At 44.6% G+C, this 22,442-nt stretch overlaps 1 protein-coding gene and 1 long non-coding RNA gene across 3 annotated transcripts; both read right to left on the bottom strand.

The window, feature by feature from the left end:
* Positions 1-879: 879 nt before the first annotated feature.
* LOC136533319 (uncharacterized) lies at positions 880-5,142 on the bottom strand. The gene is made up of 3 exons (XR_010778440.1): positions 5,027-5,142; positions 4,685-4,795; positions 880-1,017 (listed from the first exon to the last, which is right to left on the bottom strand). It is a non-coding gene; the product is annotated as an uncharacterized lncRNA (long non-coding RNA).
* Positions 5,143-9,663: 4,521 nt separating this feature from the next.
* LOC136533320 (uncharacterized) lies at positions 9,664-12,276 on the bottom strand. Of its 2 annotated transcripts, XM_066525879.1 has the most exons (3): positions 12,157-12,242; positions 10,783-10,864; positions 9,664-10,180 (listed from the first exon to the last, which is right to left on the bottom strand). In XM_066525879.1, exons 2-3 carry the CDS (start codon positions 10,858-10,860, stop codon positions 9,890-9,892), a joined length of 369 nt encoding a protein of 122 aa, XP_066381976.1. In that variant the 5' UTR covers positions 10,861-10,864; positions 12,157-12,242; the 3' UTR covers positions 9,664-9,889. The 2 variants fall into 2 exon arrangements, with proteins under 2 accessions (XP_066381976.1, XP_066381977.1); XM_066525880.1 differs by lacking the exon at positions 10,783-10,864 and having other exon boundaries at positions 12,157-12,276.
* Positions 12,277-22,442: the final 10,166 nt, after the last annotated feature.

The raw sequence follows: 22,442 nt of genomic DNA, 5'->3' as shown, positions 1-22,442 counted from the left end.
TGCAAAAAAGCTTACTATGAGTGGATCCTTACTTTCAATATTTTAGCTTCGTATTAAATCTTTATCGGTATCCAGTTTGCACCTGTTCTAAATCAATCACTTCTCATCTCATCTTATCTCATAACCATAAGTAACCAGGTTTCCCTTGATTAATCTGCGATGATGATGCGAGGATCAAGTCTCCAGTTATCGTAGAGCAAACGACGATTCGAATCGATTAGGGTCAGCTGAGGTTTCCTTACCACACGACATATGCAAGTCCTAGACTTACATATATCAACGCTCACCTCGGATCCTCCAAAATAAGAACGGATTCGCGCCACCCTGAGAGCACAGACTCCACCGCCGTACGCCATCCCTGATGTTTACGTAGGGTGGGTACACGCTACTCTCGCCATCTCTCCACACCCAGTGCGTGGTTGTCCTTTCTCATAATGGAATAGCCAAGGTATTAGGCTTACCGGAGTATGTGGCCAGTACTTGCAAAAATCTTGATCCAAGGGCCAACAACGATCGGTCCTTAACCGACATAGGCGGAGCACTACATGGAGACTCCATTCTCGATGCAAGCTAGCCGCCCGGTCTTAATTTAACATTATCATAACCATGGTATTTCACAACCCATAACAGAGTTGAGAAGAGCAAGGTAAACATGTTTCTCTCGAACAATGAAACCATCATTCGACTTCTATTGATGTCTAAGCATTACTAAGCATTGGAGGTAATGACCTATTCATTCTAACAGGGTAGAACTAAGTATACCTATGTATCAAGGTAATCATGCAACAACAATATTCAACCAACTCCTAATACTTAATGCACATCTCACAAGACTTAATGTATAATAAGGATTTGTAAATACTAGAGAAGGGTTGTATGCTCGGAGGCTTGCCTGCGTTGCAGAGAAGGTTAGATTGCACAGAGGATCATAGGGGTGAGATTAGCTTGGCATCAACACCACTAGTGGATGAACCTTCTCCGAAACTTGATCAACACGAACCTTCTCACTCTTGTGCACTACACGTAATAAATGATGCTTGCTTAACATGATGGAATGCATGTCATGATGCATGATGAAAGACACAAGTGCATAGCAGAACTTAAACAAAGTTAATTATTTTGAGTACAACTTTCCTTCGCTAAGAACTAGGGTTATTATTCTCAAAGAATTCTAATTATTTGATTACAAGTCAATCACGTGCTTTACCCCAAAAGCAATACTTACCATATTACAAAAGCTAAGCAAGACAAGGGCAAGATCACATCATTTGACTTGAGGCACTAGAAACAAGGTATCTAACTAAACATTATACAAACCTACCTTGTTACGATAGCAAAGCACATCAAGTTTAACATATACAAACACTTCACTCAACCAGCAGATTAGAAGTAAGTAAAGGTTCTACTTTTATGTTAAACACCTCATGTGCATCTAGTGATAAGAAACATAATCAAAGTCCTATAACTATATATATAATAATCATTTCAAAGCATTATGCAACATGACTTATTATAAGCTGATGACATGCTCAAATTAATAGCAGGATCACAAGATGTCATAAGTGTACTAAATTAACACTAATTGTAAGGAAAATGGACCCTAGACCCATTTACTTTGGATTTTGGTGTTTGATGACCAACACAACAAAATTGGACTAATGAATTTGCAAGTGTTTGTTTTGTAGTTCAATAGGGTGCAAGACGTGACTTGAACAAAGGCGACATGATGATCCGATGATCAACCCCTTAAGCAAGACCCCAGGAGCACAAGAGAAGACCCAAGATATCAAGCGTAGTCCAAGCACAAAGATGGGAACCAAGCCGGACACAAGATCGCGAAAAAAACCAGCTCGACAGAGGTGACCGAACACGGCCCTTATAGCGACCGGACGTGTCCGATCGACAGTCGGAGACTGTGGCAAGCGTCAGCAGGCGACTGGACGCTGAAAAAACACATGACCGGACGTACCGATGGCACTGTTTATCACCACGACAATATTTTCAGCATGACCGGATGCAGCGGCACTGGATGACCGGACGCAGAAACTGCATCGTCCGATCGAGTCCAAAGAGGTTCTAGAGCGGCGCCAGTGCGATCGGACGCATCCGATCAACAATGATCGGACTCAGCGCAAAGTCCGATCAACGCGCGCGCTCCAACGGTCGTGATGACCGAACGTGTCCGGTCAGGACGAAAGCAGCGTCCGGTCAGTAGCAGAAAGCTAGGTTTCGCCCCCAACGACTACTTTCTTAGTGGAGCTTATAAATAGCCCCCCAACAGGCCATTTGAGTGTGGAGAGCTAAGGAAAACATATCAATGATGTTGATACACCATTTTAGTGATCTCCACTTATATAGTGCTTAGTGATTCATTAGGTGATTAGCGTAGGTGCTTTTGTAAAGTGTTTAGGTTGATTAGACCACTGCTTATGCGCTTACTCTAGGTTTAGGTCTAGTGTTTAGTAAGGTTTGCACACCTCTTATCACTCGGTGCTTGCGCGCACTATTGTTGTACATCAGAGGGGCTTGTAGTCTTGTGAGATCACACCAACCACGTTTATGGTGTGGCCGCAACCGTGTACCGAAGGGAACAAGACCCACGGTGGTTCGGCCGAAAGCTTGATAGTGAAGACGGTGGGAAGCAGTCCGAGAGAGGCTTGCCGGAAGGCACACTAGAGACCCACTTGCGTATGGGGAAGGCCCGAGGCTATCCACGGAGTTACCCGACCGAGAGCTTGGCCCTTGTGAGGGACTCTAACGAGGGCTAGGGGCAAGCTTGTGCGCTTCTCGATACCTCAGTAAAAATACCGGAGTCGTCGATGAGAGTTTGCATATCTCTACCTTACTCTTTAGCTTCCGTATTTATATTATTTGCATAACTTCTTTTGCGGTAGAGATAGCAACACACTAGCAAAACCGTAGTTGCATATTTAGATAGTTTATCTTTTGCATAGGTTTTGCTAAGAATAGAAAAAGAGGCCATAGTTTAAGTTAGAGTTTTAAGTTGCCTAATTCATCCCCCCTCTTAGGCGTCATGGTCCCCTACACTAATGAAGCCTTAAGCTATACTTATCCCCACTTAGTCAAGAATAAGCTAAAACAATCAACTCTATGTACCACAAATTCAGGACAGCAGCATAGCAGTCACTTCTATCGATTAAAACTGAAAGTATAGAGATCCTACAAGGGCAATCCTAGACTTTATGAAAAGATTAAGAAACTACCTACAACTTTATTATTATCATCAAGAGCTGATTCCATAGTTAATAGGGTCAAACAATACAAGGAAACAACTCTACCCAGATTTGGACAGAATCTGGCATTGAACTTAGAACAGCTATAACTAGAGTTCTAGATTACCAAAAGTTGTGATCCTTAACATTTTGGAAATATTATAAAAATTACTAAAACTTCTTAGTTGCTACCAAAAGGTGATTCAAAGGTTAACTAAGCCATTAAGCATCATCTACCAGATCTATTTAGAAAAGTAATCAGAAAGAGACAGGGAAATTTTAAAATCTATGACTCTTAAACCAGTAGGCCTCAAATCATGAAATTCTAGGAAAATCAATATATGGGAGTTATCTACAACTTTTATATTCAACACATTCACATAAAACATGATTATCATTATGAAAACATCCACTTAGCAGGAACTGCTCATGCAGCCATTTCAACATACAAGTGCAACCAAGTGCTTCTCTAATCTCCTATCAAGATTATGTATGAGTAATTAACTTCATGGATCATCAACCACTATTAACATAACTACTCACCATAAGGGTAATCAAGGCAACATCACATGACTTATACACATGCATTTAGTAACTAAGTAATTGAGTAAATCATTTTAATTATTAACCAACAAGTGGATTACAATCAAATCATGAAAGTAATCAAGTAGCCGAGGAATAGCAGGGGTTTGGATGTTCCAAGGTCCACAAACAATGATCAAAATGCACCAAAGTCATTGAAGTATTTTCCTAATTCATTTTAATATTTATTAATCATGGAAAAGGCATTTAAAAACACTTAAAGTAATTAACCAAGTCAATTAATTCAAAACAGTGCCAAACTTTTTGTGAAGGCAGGTATAAACATGTAAAGCATACACAAAAAGTTTCATGATTAAAGGATTATTATTTTAGCCTATAAAAATTATGCAAGGTCTATTTAATAATTAAAAAAGATAATTTTTAAGCATAACAAAACTACTGAAAATGACCAATTCATATTTTTTTCATGGTAGAGCATCTCATGACAAAGCTACACAAAAAATTTTCAAAATTTTATCACACTCCAATAATTAGTTATGCATTTTATAAGAAATAGCACATGTTTATATTTTCTGAAAAAACAAAACCGACGAAAAACCTTTCTTACTCATCCCCCCTCGACCCACGGTCACTGACAGATGGGCCCCAGTCAACGTCGGCGAGACCCCCGCGCTGACCGGCGGGTTCTCACCGGCGGCAAGGTCGCCGACGACGAGATCACCACCTACGTGCTCAGGGTAACCACACGGTCCTATCTAGGGTGGCAGTTGATCGATTTTGGGTTCGCAGCATGCTTGGCCGCGACCATGGCGGTACGGTGGCGCAAGGTGCGGCGGCTCGACGGCAGAGCGGCCGCTACGGTGGTAGGAGGACCTATATAGGACTCGTTGAAGCCTAAGGATGCTCACCGTGACTCGAGGACGCTCGCGGTTGAAGGGTAGACGACGCAGGGGCGGTTGCCGGCGCTGAGGGCGAACGCGGCGGCGCGACCCGACGGCGACGAAGCGTTCCGGCGCGTACTACATGGTAGAGATAAAAATAATAAGTCTATGAGTATCTCAGCGTCTCAAGTAAGCTTAAACACAAAGGAAGGGAGCGAGTGAGCAGCCAGTGACGGCTGGCCACGGCGAGGTGGTGCGCGGTGCCCATGGCGGGTCGCCGCGGTGGCAACTGACGCCGAGGACGATTGCGGCGGAAATAGGTGGAGCGAGCGGGTTGGTGAGAAGCGCGAGTATGGGGCGGAGCTGTACGTGAAAGGAATTTGGCCCGGATGGATCGACGACGATGAATTCCGTCGGTGAACCGAGGAGCACGGCGGCGGAGATGAGAGGGAAAGAGAGGAGTGGCGACCGGTGTGGCTTAAAACGGTGCGGACGCGACTTCTAGGCGAACCAGCAGCAGCTTAGGCGTGCCAACGCGAAGCAGGTGCGTGTCACGCGGGCGGACGGCGGCGCATACGGTCGGCGGCAAGCAGCGATGCTGCTGCCGTCGAGGTACTGTAGCGACCTGTCAGCGCCATTTCCTCGCCCCTTTTCTCACAAATCCAAATAGAAACTCGACGATCTTCACTAACAGAAGTTGTTCATCTATCCCTGATCTTCAATTTTGATTAAAGAAGTAAGAGCAGAAAAGCAAGGATTTAAGAGATAAGGAATTTTGAAAACAAGCTTTTCAAACTGGAACTGAATTTAGTTTCAGTGTCGGAAAACAGTTTTGGGTTAAGCTTCCTTGGGATTTAATTAGTGAACAACCACTAATCAAACATCTCATCCAACTACATATTATCAAAGCTCAAGCATCACCCCAATTAATGAAATCAAAGTTGGACAAATTTTATTCATGAAAATTCATTTGATAATTCACCAAAATTTGAACTTTGAAACTGAAACTGCATTCAATTTCAGGGGTTTGAGAACAGTTTTGATTACACCTTTTCAGGTAATTAATTAGAGACTAACGGTCTGTTCGCTGGTTGGTTTCTGGGCTGATACGCCCAGCTGGTGTTGGTTTGTTGTGAGAGGAAAACACCGTTGACTGACTGATAAGCCCTGGCTGAAACCAACAAACGAACAGGCCGTAAACAGTGATCAAGCAATACAACCAATTGATCATAAACATATCTCAAGCATACTACCAATCAATGGAACAAAAATTGGATAACTTTTATTTATAAAAATTGCTTTAAGAAACTCCCAAACATTGAACTTTATAACTAATAACAAGCACTTCGGCAAAAATGACTTAAGGATGAAAATTAGTTATAGAATCCAATCTTTGAGCTCAGATTCAAACATGCTTGACTTGGAAACTCCAAAACCTTTTTGTTCTCTATTAAAAAGCACATTTTGAAGGGCGGGCCTGGTGCAAGTGGTAGAGTCTTACCGCTTGTGACCGGAAGGTCCCGGATTCGAGTCGCAGTCTCCTCGCATTGCACAGGCGAGGGTAAGGCTTGCCACTGACACCATTCCCCAGACTCCGCACAGAGCGGGAGCTCTCTGCACTGGGTACGCCCTTTATTAAAGAGCACATTTTAAACTACAAAGTTTATTTTCAAAAAATTTTAAGAGTAAAATGCACCCAGAGTCCTTAAACTTTTTGGGGTTTTCCATCTGGGTCCTCAAACTAAAAAAGCGACTATCTGGGTCCCTGAACTATTGTCACCGTGCACCAATGGTCTAAAACCTGCCATGTCAGCACTAACATCTAACGTGGCAGTGCCAGAGTGACAGCTGGACGACGTGGCCATACTACCTTCTAAAACAAACCCTGCCACGTACTCTTACTCACTCCCATGGTCAGTACCCTGTGCTCAGGATGGCCGCCGGACATGGTGTCCTCCATCGTTGCCTCATCAAGTTGGCGCTTGGCCTCGGTGGCCGCCTCGTCGATCCCCATGAGCGTCCGGGACTGCAGCTCACGCTTGCCGGCTAGCTCGTCGGGGAGCTCCTCCGCCGCGAGAAGCTGGCGGTTTGCCTTGGCGGACGTGCTGGCGATGCTCTCGAGCTCGGTCGACAGAAGGTTGCGCCGGGCAGCGTGATCGGTCTCGTCGTCGGGCGACATGCCCAGCTTTTTCTAGCGGGCGAGGACGTCCTCTCCCTGGGCGCTGGTTATCTGAGACCACAAGGTGCTAAGCAGGCGCCGGCCGTTTGCGCCGTGGGCCACGTCCGCGATCTCGCCCAGCTTGTCATCGACGGACAGAAGCCCACGGCCGCCGTTGGTCACCTCCTCGGCCTCGCCCATCTGCCAGCCAAGAAGCCGGCGGCCGTGCCCCGCACCCGCCAGGGTGGCGTTCAGAGCTTTGGCTTCCTCCGGCGGCGCAGGTGTAGACGTAGGTCATGACGCCGGAGACCCAGACCCGGAGGTCCTTGATGTGGCGCACCACGTCCTCGGGCTTGAGCCTCGCCATGGCCCTAAGGTCCTCGGTGGAGTCGTCGAGGAGCTTCTTGCACACGTCCATGGCATTCCTGGTGAGGTTGTCCGTGGCGCCCTTGCCGATGTGCGCGGATCGCTGGAAGGCGGCGGCGACCTCGTCCAGCGCCACGTTGAGTGCGGCCTTGAGGACGTCCTCCGGGTCGGAGGTGTCGTTCACGACGGGCTTCAGGCTCTGCTCGCACTTCTGCGGGTACAGTGTGGACGCGCACACCGTGGAAAGCTTCACGCTAGAGTACATGCCGGCGGCGTCATTGTCGTCCACCTTGTTGGTGCTGGTCACCGCGGCGATGGTGCCGATCACGGCCACGATGCCCACCGCGGCGATGACGCTGGCGACGGCGACTCTGTTGGCCATGGCTGACGATCACGTCACCGGGAAGAGGGGGGTGGAGTGAGTGGGTGGTGGCTGAGAGGATGAGGCTGTCGCCCTTGCAGGGCCGCAACCATGGAAGCGTGGTCGGCGCCGGCGTCTCCGGGCTGGTATCCGCCCGCGAGGGCCACGGTCATGGAGCAGAGCGGCAGCAGCGGGCATTGGCTATACAACCCGAAGACCGACGCCAGCGATCCTCTCGGTGTCGGCGATGCCGGCGTGCACATAGCGGCGTCTCCGCCTCAACGCGCCTAGGGATAGCATATGGGCTTCTCCGACTTCCGAGTTCCGACTCCATCCCGGCGTTGAGCAAGGAGCGCAAGGGCACTCGCATCGGGACTTCACGTTCCGATTCTTCTTGGAGAAACAAGGAGTGACCGGGTATGCCTGGTTAGTAGCCATTGGCTCCGCCTTGGTTGAAACACCCGCCGCCACCGGTACCTGGGTCACGGCGAGTACCTCAGGTACATCAGGGACTTCTGTGATGCGTTCGGGCTCATGAACGACGTTGTCAGGCTCAACACCAAGGTCCTGCACGTCGGCCTGGCGGCGCGGCGCATAGCTGACGATGGCATGATGCGCTGGACGGTGAGGTGCTCGTCGAGACATGGTGATCGACTGTGACGGCGAGGTGGTCATCGCGGAAGAGGTGTTCGACCCTGTCGTCGTGGCTGTGGACACGAGCAGTTCTTGGCTGAAGCACCACCCTGCTTTGGTGTGGGGTTCCGACTGTTTTAGGCTACTGGCTTCGATTGGTTTGCATGCCAGTCTCTCCTCGGCCTGGCATGCCATGCGTCGTATATTTTACACCACACATGCTGCTTGCCGTGTGTGATGTGTGTTGTGTGTGGTGTTTGTACGTGCCGTACCGGTGCGCCGCAATTCATGCAATGGAGCTGCTAATAAACATGAAGTGTACGTCGTCCCGCGCCCTAAACGTACACGTACATACGCTCGTGCGTTGCCGGGGCACGTGTACGTGTATATGCACAGTGACACGGCTACACGTAGAGGGAGCAACAGACGGAGGAGGAGGCAGGTTTTTTTAGAAGATAGCATGGTCACGTCGTCGAGCTGCCACTGTGGCACCGCCACTTTGGATGCTGTGTGCGGACGTGGCAGGTCTTGGACCATTGGTGTATGACGACAATAGTTCAGGGACCCAAATAGTAGCTTTTTTAGTTTGAGGACCTAGATGGGAAGGCGGTAATAATTTAAGGACCATGGATGCATTTTACTCAAATTTTAATTGTTTAAGCAAATTTACATATATACAAATTCACAAAGAACATTAAATGATGTTTATAAACATTTCATGTATCACTTGAAGCATATCACAACCAACTTTATCATGTCTATAACTTAAACATGAAATGCATTAGTGACTTAATACTAGATGACTATGCATGATGATACTCATGATCAAACTTTTAATGGCATTTAACATCTGGGATGTTACATAAATCGAGACTAGTTTGACTACCGAATCAACTAGCTAGCTGGCTTCTATATAAAAAACGTTCAGTTTAATCTGTTGGACTCATTAACAAAACTGCTCCTCTGCCATAACCGTTTTAGTTGCACATCCCAATATCCCATGCTAGAAGAAGAGCCCACACACCGGCAGCCATCTCGGCCACGCTCTCTCTCCGAAGAACAACGGGCGGCTCCACGCTTCCACCACCGCAGAGCGGTGGGCGGTTGACATGGAACACGGAAATGGCGCACTCAACTGTCGAGATTGGGCACGTCCTCGGGCTAGGGCATTCGTCGTCGCCAAAGGCGGTCGTATGGGCCCAGCCAGGGCAGTCTCAGGCTCTCAGCTCGCTCTACCAGCACTCCAGCAGGACTCAATGCCAGTTTAGGCCCTATGGTATGCTAGTTTAGTACGGCTCTTCAGCAAGACTTCTACTAGTTTAGACCCTGGTACAGCTCTCTAGCAAGACTCCTGCTAGTCTAACCTAATATTTTCAGCTTCATCCAACACCTACCAAAAAGATAAGGACAATGAAAAAGAGGTGTACGTAGTATGACCCAGCCGGAGGAGAAAGAAACCTGTAAGCTATACTAGTTTTTGCACACAAATTGTGGAAAAGATGAGCCTCTTCTTTTTGGTCTATTTTTGCACAGGTGAGTTGTTACAGAAATGCCTCATGTAGCTGGACATCTTAAATCAGTCAAAAGTGTGGATAAGTGTTATCTACACAAGATAATCATGGTTACTGATAATCTACTTTCTCACCTGAGCCCGTAGTTAGTTATTAACATTTTATCCTATTTCTACTGGAGACAATATAAAGTGTAGACACTTCTACCGCGACACTGTGGTCTGAAGTGGCAAGACACTTTCAGATCCAGCTTCCTCAGCTTCAGAGGATCTCTCAGTGACAATCTTTGACATCTCGAACATCCTCTTGATAGTCTTTGTGAAGCATGTCCGGTGTTCATCTGCAGAGGCGTTGATGAACTCGTGGATGTGATCTCTCAAATCTGAGACGAACGATGTACCAGGTACATTCTTTCGGCATGAATTCACAGCACGTTTTGAATCAAGTTGGTGTGGTCCTTCAGGTTGGGTATGACCAGACATTGTCACGAAAAACTGCAAATGAAGCAAACAGATGTAAGCCATAGCACGAGAAAAATCAGTTCATCGCCCAAAAGAAACACATACAAAAAACATGCAGTACCCCCAAAGGAAACTTAACTCGCTTCACACAGCCTAAGTGACTTGTTTAAAAAACTATTTCTCAATGGGGTTTGGCAGAGTGCAATACAATCATACAAGTACGAACTAGGCTTTCAGGAGTCACATTGGTAGTGTATCCTAACAATTGGAGTATTTCTTAAATTTAGAATAAGCAAAAATGCATATTCCAATCAACATCACGGGTAAAAGTATGAAAGCTACATCACCCAAAAGAAACTCACAGAAAAATGCCAAACATGCAGTACCCCCAAAGGGAACTGAACTCACTTTAAACACCCTAAGTGACTTGTTTTAAAAAATATGTTTCTCAATGGGGCTTGACAGAGTGCAATACAATCATACAAGTAAGGACTGGGCTTTCAGGAATTAAGAGTCACATTGGTACTATATCCTAATGATTAGAGTATTTCTCAAATTTAGAATAAGCAAAAATGCATATTCCAATCAACCATCATGAGTAAAAGTATGAAAGCCACAAGGTTATAGAGACATGCCATTAATTGAACCAATTGACTCCAGGATGAGATAGTCTGTTTTGGACGTCTTTCTGAGCAAGATACTAACCACACCATATATCTGTAACCACAGATGACATCAAGACAGCTAGGCTGTGGATTACCTAGTCAAATATTCAGTATTGATCGAAAATAGGACATCATATCGTTGTCTGTCTGGAGATATTATGTCCACTCAACACTGGCAGGTCATAGAATGTCTAGGCACAATTGAACACTGGTGCTAAGAAGAAACGTAGCATTGAAACATACTGCACCAACAGATGCTCATTTTCATTGTTAAGACACAAAAGTAGAAAATCGTGCACCAAAAGATGCTCTCCTTTTCATTGTCAAGGCATAAAAACTGTGAAATGGACTAGTGTATGCAAGAATGGTGAAACATATAGTCCCTCCTTATTTTTCAAAGATGGGCATAGCATGATACCAACAGTACTTGATTAAAGTTAGGACTGAGGATATCTTAGATTAATAGCAAAAATAATTACTAGTGATGAGCTGAAAAGAAAGAGCAGTTTAATGGTACCCCTTAACTGTTTAGAGATTCTTCTGTAAACAAACTTATAGAGAGACGGCTAGAGGTACAGTCACAGTATGCAATAAGGCAGCACTGTCTGCAACTACAGCCTAAAGGGCCAATTAGCCGCTCCACCCATCAGCCCATTATACAATACATAGCCGTGAAAACCATATCTAGGTGAACCTACTACCAGTTGCACAACTGAAAATATGCAACCTAGTAATAAGGCACCATGCTTCTCTCTCTACCCATAAACCTCAAGATAAAACACGAAGACGTTATGGAACATCAAAACCAGAATAGTCCTTTTGCATCAAATCCAGAAGAACACTACAGGCACTAAATTTCAGCATCTCTTTTTTTTTTCTTTTGCGAGGAAAACATTTGCCGATTGATCTACAAGAAACTATAAAATTAGTTGGTTCACGCCGAGTTGTGAGTTGGTGTGTCAGAGAAGGAAACACACTAGGCAGAGTAACCCCTTCGATTGGCACAACACGAGTTAATATAGGTGGGCTTACTGACCATCCACACAGGGTTTGCTGCCATGGTGTGACTGCTGTGTGTAGTTGGCTAATTAGCCACCAAGACCAAATACAGACTTAACCCGTGCCAACTGCCAAGGCGCGGATCTAAAGACATGTACACCCAATAATATTTTCAAAATAAAATCAAAATTTGTAGGCACAATACATGTATACACTTGTAATTAGATCAGATCCGAATACATACAAATAGCTGAAGTTAGGGTTTGATTGCTCGGTTTCCGCACAGCATTAAGGAAAGAAAAGGGGTGGGCGTACTCGTCACCGGCAAAGGGGCCCGAAGAATACCTGCCGAAGTGCCCGACGAAGACGTGGCTTAGGGTGGCGGCGGCCGCGCACGCCGGGGCCGGGTGAGAGCGAAGAAAAGGCAGAGCCGCAGAACCGTGGAGACGCAGGGGTAAACGCGGGGGTCCGGGGCTGTATGGAAATTTCCATGGGCCCCGAGCAGACCTGGATGCTGCTTTGTTCTGATCCAGCACGTCGTAGGCCCAGGCCCAGCACACTTCTGTATAACTGAATTTCTAATGATATATATATGTTTATTTTTAAAAATTCTGATTTTTTTCATGTCCTGATTATTTTTATGTAACCTAGTTAAACTTACATGGATTTTTCTTACTAGAAATACTTTTTGTTTTATAGAGCCTATAATTAAATTAAAACTAACCTGCACATTTTATGTTCATCAATGAATTATAATAATTTCTACAGTGCCAATGGATTTCTTGCAAGCTTTGGACCGTAAGGATTTACACTTAAAGAGAAGCGGATGTACAGGAGAAGGCCATGCCACTAGGCTAGCCAGGCAATTGAGGATGGCCAATGAGTAGGTAGGGATATGGTAATCAAATCAAAAGGGGTTAGGGTGACTGGCGGAATGCGTATATAGATTAAGTGGCCATGTTCGACTGGCTGAAAAAAACGGCCGATGTTGATGCTGATTCGTTGTGAGAGAAAAATACTATTATTTTGCTGAAAAGGTACGGCTGATAAGTTCAAGTGAACAGGACCAGTGACGAGACCCGCAAAAGATACGGGACGAAGCATGAGGTTGCAGTTGGTTGGAAGGTAGAATGTGAAGTTTTGAGGTTTGGATATTGAAGAGAAGATATCATGGGAAAGAAATGGATCCATTGTAGTATTCAACTTAGGGTTGGAAAAATTGCACATGGATGGCCCTTATTTCACTCACTTGATAGTAGTGTTGACTCCTCTCAATGTAATAGTGCAAAGTGTGTTTTCTTTTAACATAGACTAGATGAATTCCCCGCGCGTTGCCGCGGGAACTTGAAGTTAGTTTAGGTGATCATTCATTGAACGAAGGGAAGAACTAAAAGGTTATTTAATGAAAATTGCATATGCACAAACTTTAGGGGATTAATGGAGAAACACTATAGATGAAATATTGGTGATATATGAAATCAATGATTTAATCTGTAGATGATCGTGACCAAATGCAGCCTAATGGGCATACCCATAAGCTATGAGCTTAGCTAACTTATATAGGTGGCTTTATAGTAGAAAAAAAAAGTGCAACATAGCAGTATCCATACTGCATATAGATATGAGGTGAACTAATCCTTAATCACGTGAAATACCCAAGCATAAAAAAACAAAAGCGTGTGATCAGATAAACAAATCGATGTGATCAAGTCAAATAAATAAATCCCAGAGAAAAAGCTGCACTGATAGAAATTTTGAAGCATATAGCACGGCCTACGCCACAGACCAAAGAGTTGATCGCGACCACATCATTAGGAATTGTTACACTGATAGGACTGGAGGTTCGTGAAAGTCCGTGAACAAACAAATAAGGAGTAAATGGATAACCATATTCTTGGCTAGAAAACTTACCGGTATCGTTATTTCACAATCATACTCGATCTGCTCCGATCCAACAAAAGGAGGGAAATAATATAACTATTTACCGCTGGAATTGCAAGATTATACTTGCGGTACAGATGAATGGAGACATTGGGTAGCGCGTGGCCTCATCAGTCATCAGGGGCTCGGAGAATTGTATGATTGGCTTTCAGGGAGCAGACTGCAGTTGGTTCGCTTGTACTGCAGGGCAGGTATATTAGAAGATAAAGAAGAGATTTAGGGATACGGACGTGCCTACTGATTATAGGCGTTTTGAGTAATTATTACTTGCACGATAGTAGAGATCGTGGGAAGGCATCAAAAGCAATCTGATACATGATTTGAGTAAGGGCTGGGACTTGCTCGGTGGAATTTAATGAAGAGTACCAATGGGATGGTATACACGAAGTCTCTAATAGACGGATAGAGAATCAGATGTTAAGATCGAGAAGATCATCTAGGGTTAGGTCTAGCGGGTTCTCTATATTGTGAATGCGATATCGAGAGTAGAGGGACAGAGAGGAATAGAAGAAGAACGTGTTGAACCTGACACCGCAGAGGGAGATGGTCATCTCGTTCGTCGGTGAAGTCTGCGTACGGACAACGACGTTCGGAGAAGAGGTCAATGAAGTCGTCGACGTCGGTGGAGCGGCGCGGCGCAGCTGGTGGCTTCCCATCACTGGCTGCGTCCCTCTCTGATCGGACTTAGGGTTTAGGTTTTGGTGGGAAGCTCAGCTCAGGCGAACCTTGTACTCAGAGCCATCAGCCTCACCTCTATATATAACGCAGTGTGACAGGGGCCCTCCAGCCATAGTGGGCTTGGCGCCCCCGATCAGGGCGTGGATCAAAGGCCCAACTGGGCCGTTGGGCCCAGTTTAGGATTAAAGATCAATCTAACAATCTCTCCCTCGATCTCATACCATCTTTCAATTTCATATCATTAACTTTTGTTCATTCTATTACAGATTAGCGCATAGAGCATGCTTCATCGTCACGGTCAATTGCCGATAGATTTAACAACTACAACACACCACTCTGTTTTGAAATAGATACTTAACTTTGGGCCTTCTTTTATCCAGGAATTATAGGTTTTCCCTTAAACCTATGCCGGCTACATGTTCTCTGAACACGTTGGGTGGTAAGTCTTTTGTAAGCGAATCCGCGAGCACCTTTTTGGTACTTATATGCTCAAGACTTATGACATAATCCCGGACTTTATCTTTCACAACATAATATTTTATGTCAATGTGTTTGGCAACACCACTTGACTTATTGTTGTGAGCATATTGTACTGTTAGATTATTATCGCAGTATAATTTAAGTGGTCTATAGATATCGTCAACCACCTTCAAACCGGGTATGAACTTCTTTAGCCAGTTCACCTGTCCCGTTGCCTCATAACACGCTACAAACTCGGCATACATTGTGGACGATGTAGTGACGGTTTGTTTTGAGCTTTTCCATGAAATAGTTCCCCCTGCGAGAGTGAATACATATCTAGACGTGGATTTTCTATCATCTCCCGCATAATCAGAATCTGAATATCCTACTATATGGAGTGAATCTGATCTTCTATACGTCATCATGAGGCTTTTCGTTCCTTGTAAATAACGCAAGACTTTCTTTACTAATTTTCAGTGTTCTGTTCCAGGATTGCTCTAGAATCTGTCAAGTTACCTGGTAACAAATGCCAAGTCAAGGCACGGACATACTTGAGCATATTGCAAGCTTTCGACAGCTGAAGCATATGGAACCGTCTTTATTTGATTGATCTCATACTGATTCCTGGAGCATTAAAAATCCCCATATCTGTCACCCTTGACTATAGGAGCAGGTGAGGCCGTGAGGGACTATATTTGTGCATATTGAATTTCTTTAAGATCTTTTCTATGTATGCCTTTTGTGACAGTCCTAATACCCCTTTACTTTTATCTCGGTGAATCTTGATCCCTAGAACGAATGAAGCTACATCAAGATCTTTCATATCAAAATTTGAGGACAAAAACTTCTTTGTCGCCTGTAGTAGACTAACATCACTACTAGCAAGTAAGATATCATCCACATATAGGACAAGGAAGATAAACTTCCCATTCTTAAACTTTGCATAGACACAATTGTCCTCTACATTCTCTTTAAACCAAAATTACTTATTGTCTGATCAAACTTCAAGTACCACTGTCTTGAAGCTTGTTTTAATCCATAAATGGATTTCTTTAGGCGGCATCCCATTCGTTCTTTTTCTTCCATAACAAACGAAGCGTTGTCATTACGAAGGTTGTGCCATGTAAACATTTTCCTCCAACTCCCCATTGAGAAATGTTTTTATATCCATCTGATGTAATTCTAAATCGTAATGTGCCACTAATGTCATTATGATTATGAAGGAATTCTTACATGAGACTAGAGAAAAGGTCTCATTGTAATCAATGCATTTTCTTTGCGTAAAGCCTTTTGCCACAAGTCGCGCATTATATCTCTCTATATTCCCTTAAGAGTCAAGTTTTGTTTTGTAGACCCATTTACAACCTACTGTTTTGGCTCATTTAGAAATTATTTCTAAGTCCCAAACTTTATTGGCATTCATAGATTTCATTTCATCTTCCATGGCCTCAAGCCACTTTGATGAATAATCACTTCTCATGGCTTCTTCAAATGAGGTGGGATCATTCTCCATTTGAAATTCCTCAGTGTTGTATACCTCATAGTCAGCAGGAATAGCTGATTTTCCAACTCTTTGAGACCTTCTTGGGGCCTCCATATTTGGCATATCTTCTGTTTGAGGCTGTTGTTGCTCCCCCTCATGTGTGGTAATAGGGTGTACAGGATCCTGAAGAACAGGTTCCTCATCGTCATTCATTGTTGCCATAGGCGGAATAACAACAGATATTGGCATCACAGTATCTTGCACTGTCGGTGCAGGCGACAGTAGATAGTGAGAAAATGGCTCATGAATCATCGGAGTGGGCGCATGCACCCGCTTCTCTTCATGGTTAATTTTTCGAGCTACCATGCTCCCCCTCATCATTTCATCCTCTAGGAAGACAGCATGTCTCGTTTCCACAAACTTTGTATGTCTGTCTAGACAGTAGAATTGAAAACCTTTTGACTTTTCTGGGTAGCCAATGAAATGGCAACTTACTGTTTTGGGATCTAGCTTCCCAATATTTGAGTTAAATACTTTAGCCTCAACAGGACTTCCCCACACACGTAAGTGGTTTAGTGAGGGTACTTCTCTTGTCCACAACTCATACGGTGTTTTGGACACCGACTTACTTGGTACTCTATTGAGAATATGAATGGCGGTTTTTAACGCCGCCATCTACAGGCTCAATGGTAAGGTGGAGTAAACTTATCATACTGTGCACCATATCCATCAGAGTACGATTGCGTCTTTTAGCTACTCCATTCTACTGAGGTTCGCCCGGTGTAGAATACTGGGCTACTATGCCATTCTCCTATAAAAACCTTGCAAAAGGTCCAAGACTTGGCCATATGAGGTATGCCGACCGTAGTACTCCCCCCCCACGGTCAGACCTGACTATCTTAATCTTAAATTGTGTTGGTTTTTAACTTCTTCCTTAAATATCTTAAATTTACCCAATGCTTTTGTTCTTTTTTTGATTGGATAAATGTAGCCATAACAGGAGTAATCATCTGTGAATGTTATGAACGAATCATAACCATCCACACTCTTTACAGGAAACGGACCACATATGTCTGTGTGAATAATTTTGTAAAATTTCTGCGCTTCATTTGACATATTTCTTAATTTTCTTTACCATACTTTCCTTTTATGCATTCTCTGCATTGTTCTAAATCTGAGAACTCTAATGGAGGAAGAATATCATTCTTAACTAGTCTTTCTATTCTCCTCGAAATATAGCCTAAACGACAGTGCCATAATTTTGACAACGCATCGTGAGCTCTCTTTTGTTTTCTGTTTACATCTGCAGACGAGGATACATTCTCATTGTTACATGCAACGTTCCCATCATCGCATACAACATTCACATCATCACATAGTGATAACAAATAAAGCTTATTTTGTAAGATAGCAAGACCAACACATGCATTATTAAATGTTATCTTACATTTGCCATTTCCAAAATGGCAATCATATCGATCATTGTCTAAGCTTGAAACACTAATCAAGTTTCTCTGTAAAGAGGAAACATAAAGTACATCTCTAAGTAAAAGTATGAAGCCATCAGCAAGCTCCAGAGAAAGATCGCTAACGGCTTCAACATCTGTTCGGACTCCATTTGCAACTTTAACGTGTCTTTCTCTTCTTTGCGTAGTCCTCGTCGAACGGAATCCCTCTAAGGAATTAGCAACAATGAACAGTTACACCTGAGTCAATCCATCAAGTAGATTTTAAATACTGTACATACATGGATTCATTTATGAACGTAATAATGTTCTCATATTTCTTTGCCATGATCATCTTTAAGTAATCGTGACAATCTTTCTTATAATGTCCCGTCTTCTTGCAATAGAGACACTGGTCTTTCTCTACTATGAACTTGTTCTGCTGAGGCTGATGCAGCATGGGACCCTTTTCCTTTGACTTTGAGGAGGAGTTAACATTATTATTCTTTTCTTGTTGTCTTTCACATAATTGATAGTGTCATCATTGGCAGCTTTCATTCTTTCCTCTTGCACACACATAGCCATAAGCCTCTCTAATTCTCACTTCTCGGGCTGTATGTTGTAGTTGACAATAAAAGTGTCAAATTTCTTTGGCAAGGAAGCAAAAATCAGATGGATAAGGAACTCTTTCTTGAGAGCCAGATCCATTGGTTTTAGCTTGATGGCCAAATTGCCCATCCTTATTATGTGCTCTCTTACGCCATCATTTCCGAAAGTACCTCTCTTGTCACCAGCTGCTTTATCAACTGGTAGCATATGTCTTTGAAGAGCCAGTGAACTGACTCTTTATTCTATCAAGGTACTCGATGACCGTGTCACACTCTGGATTAAGCCCACAATTGCAGGTTCAATCGTGTTCTTTTCACAGCCAAACATTTCTTGTTGGCAGTGATCCACTTCCTATGCTCAAGGTCATAGGATATCTTTTGGGATTCAAAATCCCTCTCTCTAGTTGCCCAAGCGACATCAACCTCATTTGTCTCCCTCACCGGTGCCACAGGCTCAGTGGGACACGGTGAGGTGACTACCCAGTTCAGCTCAGCCAAGATAAAGGCCAGGTCTATCTTTTTCTTCCACTCTGTGTAGTTGTCACCTTTAAGAGTGGAGATATCTTTGATACAACCCATCAAGTTGTATCCGCCTAAAAACACAATTCATATAGAGTGAGAACATAAACAATAACAACAATTGCATGTCTTGATTCCAACGTTGGTCAAAATTAAAACATACAACTGTTTATACATTAAATCTACATCACCGTTGGGCAGAAATAAAAATAATGCATAAAATCATTAAAATTATGATATTGTTATTAACGATGTTGGTCAGAAAATACCAACATCATAATCATGTCAAAATCTCTTTTTCTCCAATTAAATATCATGTTGTTTCAAAATAACAGGAGAATAAACTATTTTTTTAGTAGTGAAAAACGTAAAAAAATTATTTATCTATTTTCAGAAGCATTTTACTTTACTCATCTACTCTCTGAAAAAATTATCCCGTTGGTTCAATTTTGATAGAGATTCAAAACTTGACAAACATTCATCGAAACTTGCTTCTGAAATTGTCAAAACTGCTTCTGAAAAATAAATAAAAGCTTAAAACATTAACAAATTGTTCATTTGGCCCGGCCTCTAGAAAACAGTACGTGGTCCAGCTCTACAGCGCAGCATCGCGCGGTCCATTCTTCGAAAACGGCCTACGCCGATCGTGCGAGCCGGCCTCCCCCACGCCCAGGCCGCAACTTGGGCCTAGGCCAGGAATTCGGCCCACAACGCGCGCTGCTGCACCACCCCGCCTGGGCTAGCTACCGGTCCAGACGATCTCGGCCGTTGGTTTCCATCCGACGGTCAGGCGTCAATATCGTGAGAACAAAACCGTCGCCGTGGCCGTCTCACCTAAAACCCTAGCTCACTCGCCCCTCCCTCTTCTCTCTCTATGCCCGCTATTGGCCGGCTCACTTCTCTCTCTCCTTTCTCCTCTTCGCCGCACGGCTTAGCCAGCGTAGCCGAGCTCAAGGCGGACGCGACGCAGGGGATGGCGGCTCCGCCATGGCACCCCATGCCGGCGCACGCGTGCGGCCGGAGCCACACGCGGCACCGTCGAGCGGCATCACGGTGGTGCCCTTTTGGCCCGAGCCCGAGGCGGAGATCATGCAGCGGCGCTTCTCTCGCCCCGGCGGCTGGGGTTAACTTCCCGCGTGGCGTCCTTGCGACGACCGGCGGTGGAGATGGAGCAGGCGGACCCCGAGTAGGAGCTTCTTCCCCTTTGTCCGATTCGCTAGTTAGGGTTTCGTTAGGGTTAGGATTAACCCGATTCATTTTTTTCTTTCGGTTTTTGATTCGGGATCGGCGAGGTAAGCTCCTTCCCCTCTTTTCTTCATCTCCTTTTGGATCTTCTTCTTTGTTCTTCTCAGATTTCATCCGATTGGGGATTACGGTTAAGGTTAGGGTTTCTTTTCTTCTTCCCCGCTGGGTTAGGGTTCGGTTGACCTCTCTGCATCTCGGTTTCTTTCCCGATTAGGGTTAGGGTTTCAATCCGAAACGGATCGAACCCTCTGTTCCTCTTTCTCTCCTATTTCTTTTCAGTTTTCTACCCCAACCTAGATCTACACCCTAGAAGAACTTGGCTCTGGTACCATTGTAAGATCGAGAAGATCATCTAGGGTTAGGTCTAGCGGGTTCTCTATACTATGAATACGATATCGAGAGTAGAGGGACATAGAGGAATAGAAGAAGAACGTGTCGAACCTGACACCGCAGAGGGAGATGGTCCAGAAGCCGCCATCTCGTTCGTCGGTGAAGTCTGCGCACGGGCAGCGACGTTCGGGGAAGGGTCAATGAAGTCGTCGACGTCGGTGGAGCGGGGCGGCGCGGCTGGTGGCTTTCCATCGTTGGCTACTCCCCTCTCTGATCGGGCTTAGGGTTTAGGTTTTGATAGGGAGCTCGGCTCAGGCGAACCTCGTACTCAGAGCCGTCGCCCCCCACCTCTATATATAACGCAGGGTGACATGGGGTCCCTCCAGCCATAGTGGACTAGACACCCCCGATCAGGGCGCGGATCAAAGACCCAGCTAGGCCGTTGGGCCCAGTTTAGAATTAGAGATCAATCTAACATCAGAAGGTTGAAATTACTTAGATGACGTGGAGGGCCGTGGAATCAGATAAATGGGCTAATGGAGTTTTGCTTTATAAGAGTATATGTAGGTAAGATGTGCTGTTTATTAATATAGGGGAATGTTCACCTAAGCCAACAAAAAAGCCAAAAGGCAAAATAGAAATGTACATACACACAATGTTTTTTTTTGAAAAAATTGCAAAGAAAGCGGTGTATCTTTAAGGAAAAAAAAGGTGTTAACTATTCCTTATGTTTCAAATTATAAGTCATTTTTTACTTTTCAGATATATAGCAAAATCTATATATTTTCTCATTCCAAAATAATTGCACGTCTCGTTTTTTAAGGAATCAAACTTTTTAAAATGTGACTAGAGTACCTAGCAAAAAATTGACTTCAAAACAACAGAATGTATAATTATTTTGAGACAGATAGAGTAGCTAGCAGAACCAAAACAATATATAATTTTGGACGTAGGAGCAACAAACATCATCGCCGCGGAGGATCGATCTATGCTTTGCATTGGTTGTTCCGGCTGTACGCATCAACAGTGCTTCAGGAAGGTGACAAAGTTTGAGCATGCCAGACATACGACAGAGGAAATTATCGGCACAAGTGGGAGCTTTCCATTCTCTCCCTCCCACTCCAGCCGGTCTCAGCTAGCGCTCTCAAAGAAATCAGATTATATTACTCATCAATGATATTCTTTTTTTTTTTGAATCAACATCAATGATATTCTTGAACGTAAGCAATACAAGAACGATGTCGATCTCCGTTGCTGCCATCTTCTTGGCATTGTACGGCTCGTGAAGAAGTGAACCGGAGGAATTCCACGGGCTCGCGTCGAGGGTGGAGCGGCATGCCGGCGGTGCATTGCCACACGATCGGGTCGGACCACACGCCTATAGGCTTTCTCAGGGCAGTACCACCCTACCGCCATCCCTATCAGCTCGATCTCCATGCATGACCACCAATAATTATCAGACTATATAATCACTTAATCAGCTGCGTGCTAATTTATGACCACTCATTATGAGTAGGACTGCTTACTGAGTGTATCCTCGCCTCAACAATCATCAACAAAGACACAGCACTGAGAAACAAAAGAGAGATGTGTAGCTCCGTCGGCTGCCCCGCACCGGCCGTCAGTTGCTCGGGATTTTCTCGCTGGGCCCGTCCCGTCAAGATCAAGTTGGCTGCTGCTTACATGCACGCCCGACGACGCGCGGACAGGGACAGCAGCGTGAGGCCTTCCAACACTGCAAGCACGCGCGCACACTTGCATTGGCCACGCACGCGCCGCCAATTATAAATAGCGGATCAATGCAGCAGCATGAGCTACAACTCATCAGCTCAGCACAATCTCAACCTCGCTCCGTACAACAGACCTAGAGGCAGCTGGTAAAAACACTAGCTAGCGATCGAGCAGCAACCAAGCAATATA

This window comes from Miscanthus floridulus, unplaced genomic scaffold (assembly GCF_019320115.1).
Source record: "Miscanthus floridulus cultivar M001 unplaced genomic scaffold, ASM1932011v1 fs_855_2_3, whole genome shotgun sequence".
NCBI classification, from domain to species: domain Eukaryota; kingdom Viridiplantae; phylum Streptophyta; class Magnoliopsida; order Poales; family Poaceae; genus Miscanthus; species Miscanthus floridulus.
This window is presented reverse-complemented; position numbering and strand designations above follow the sequence as displayed.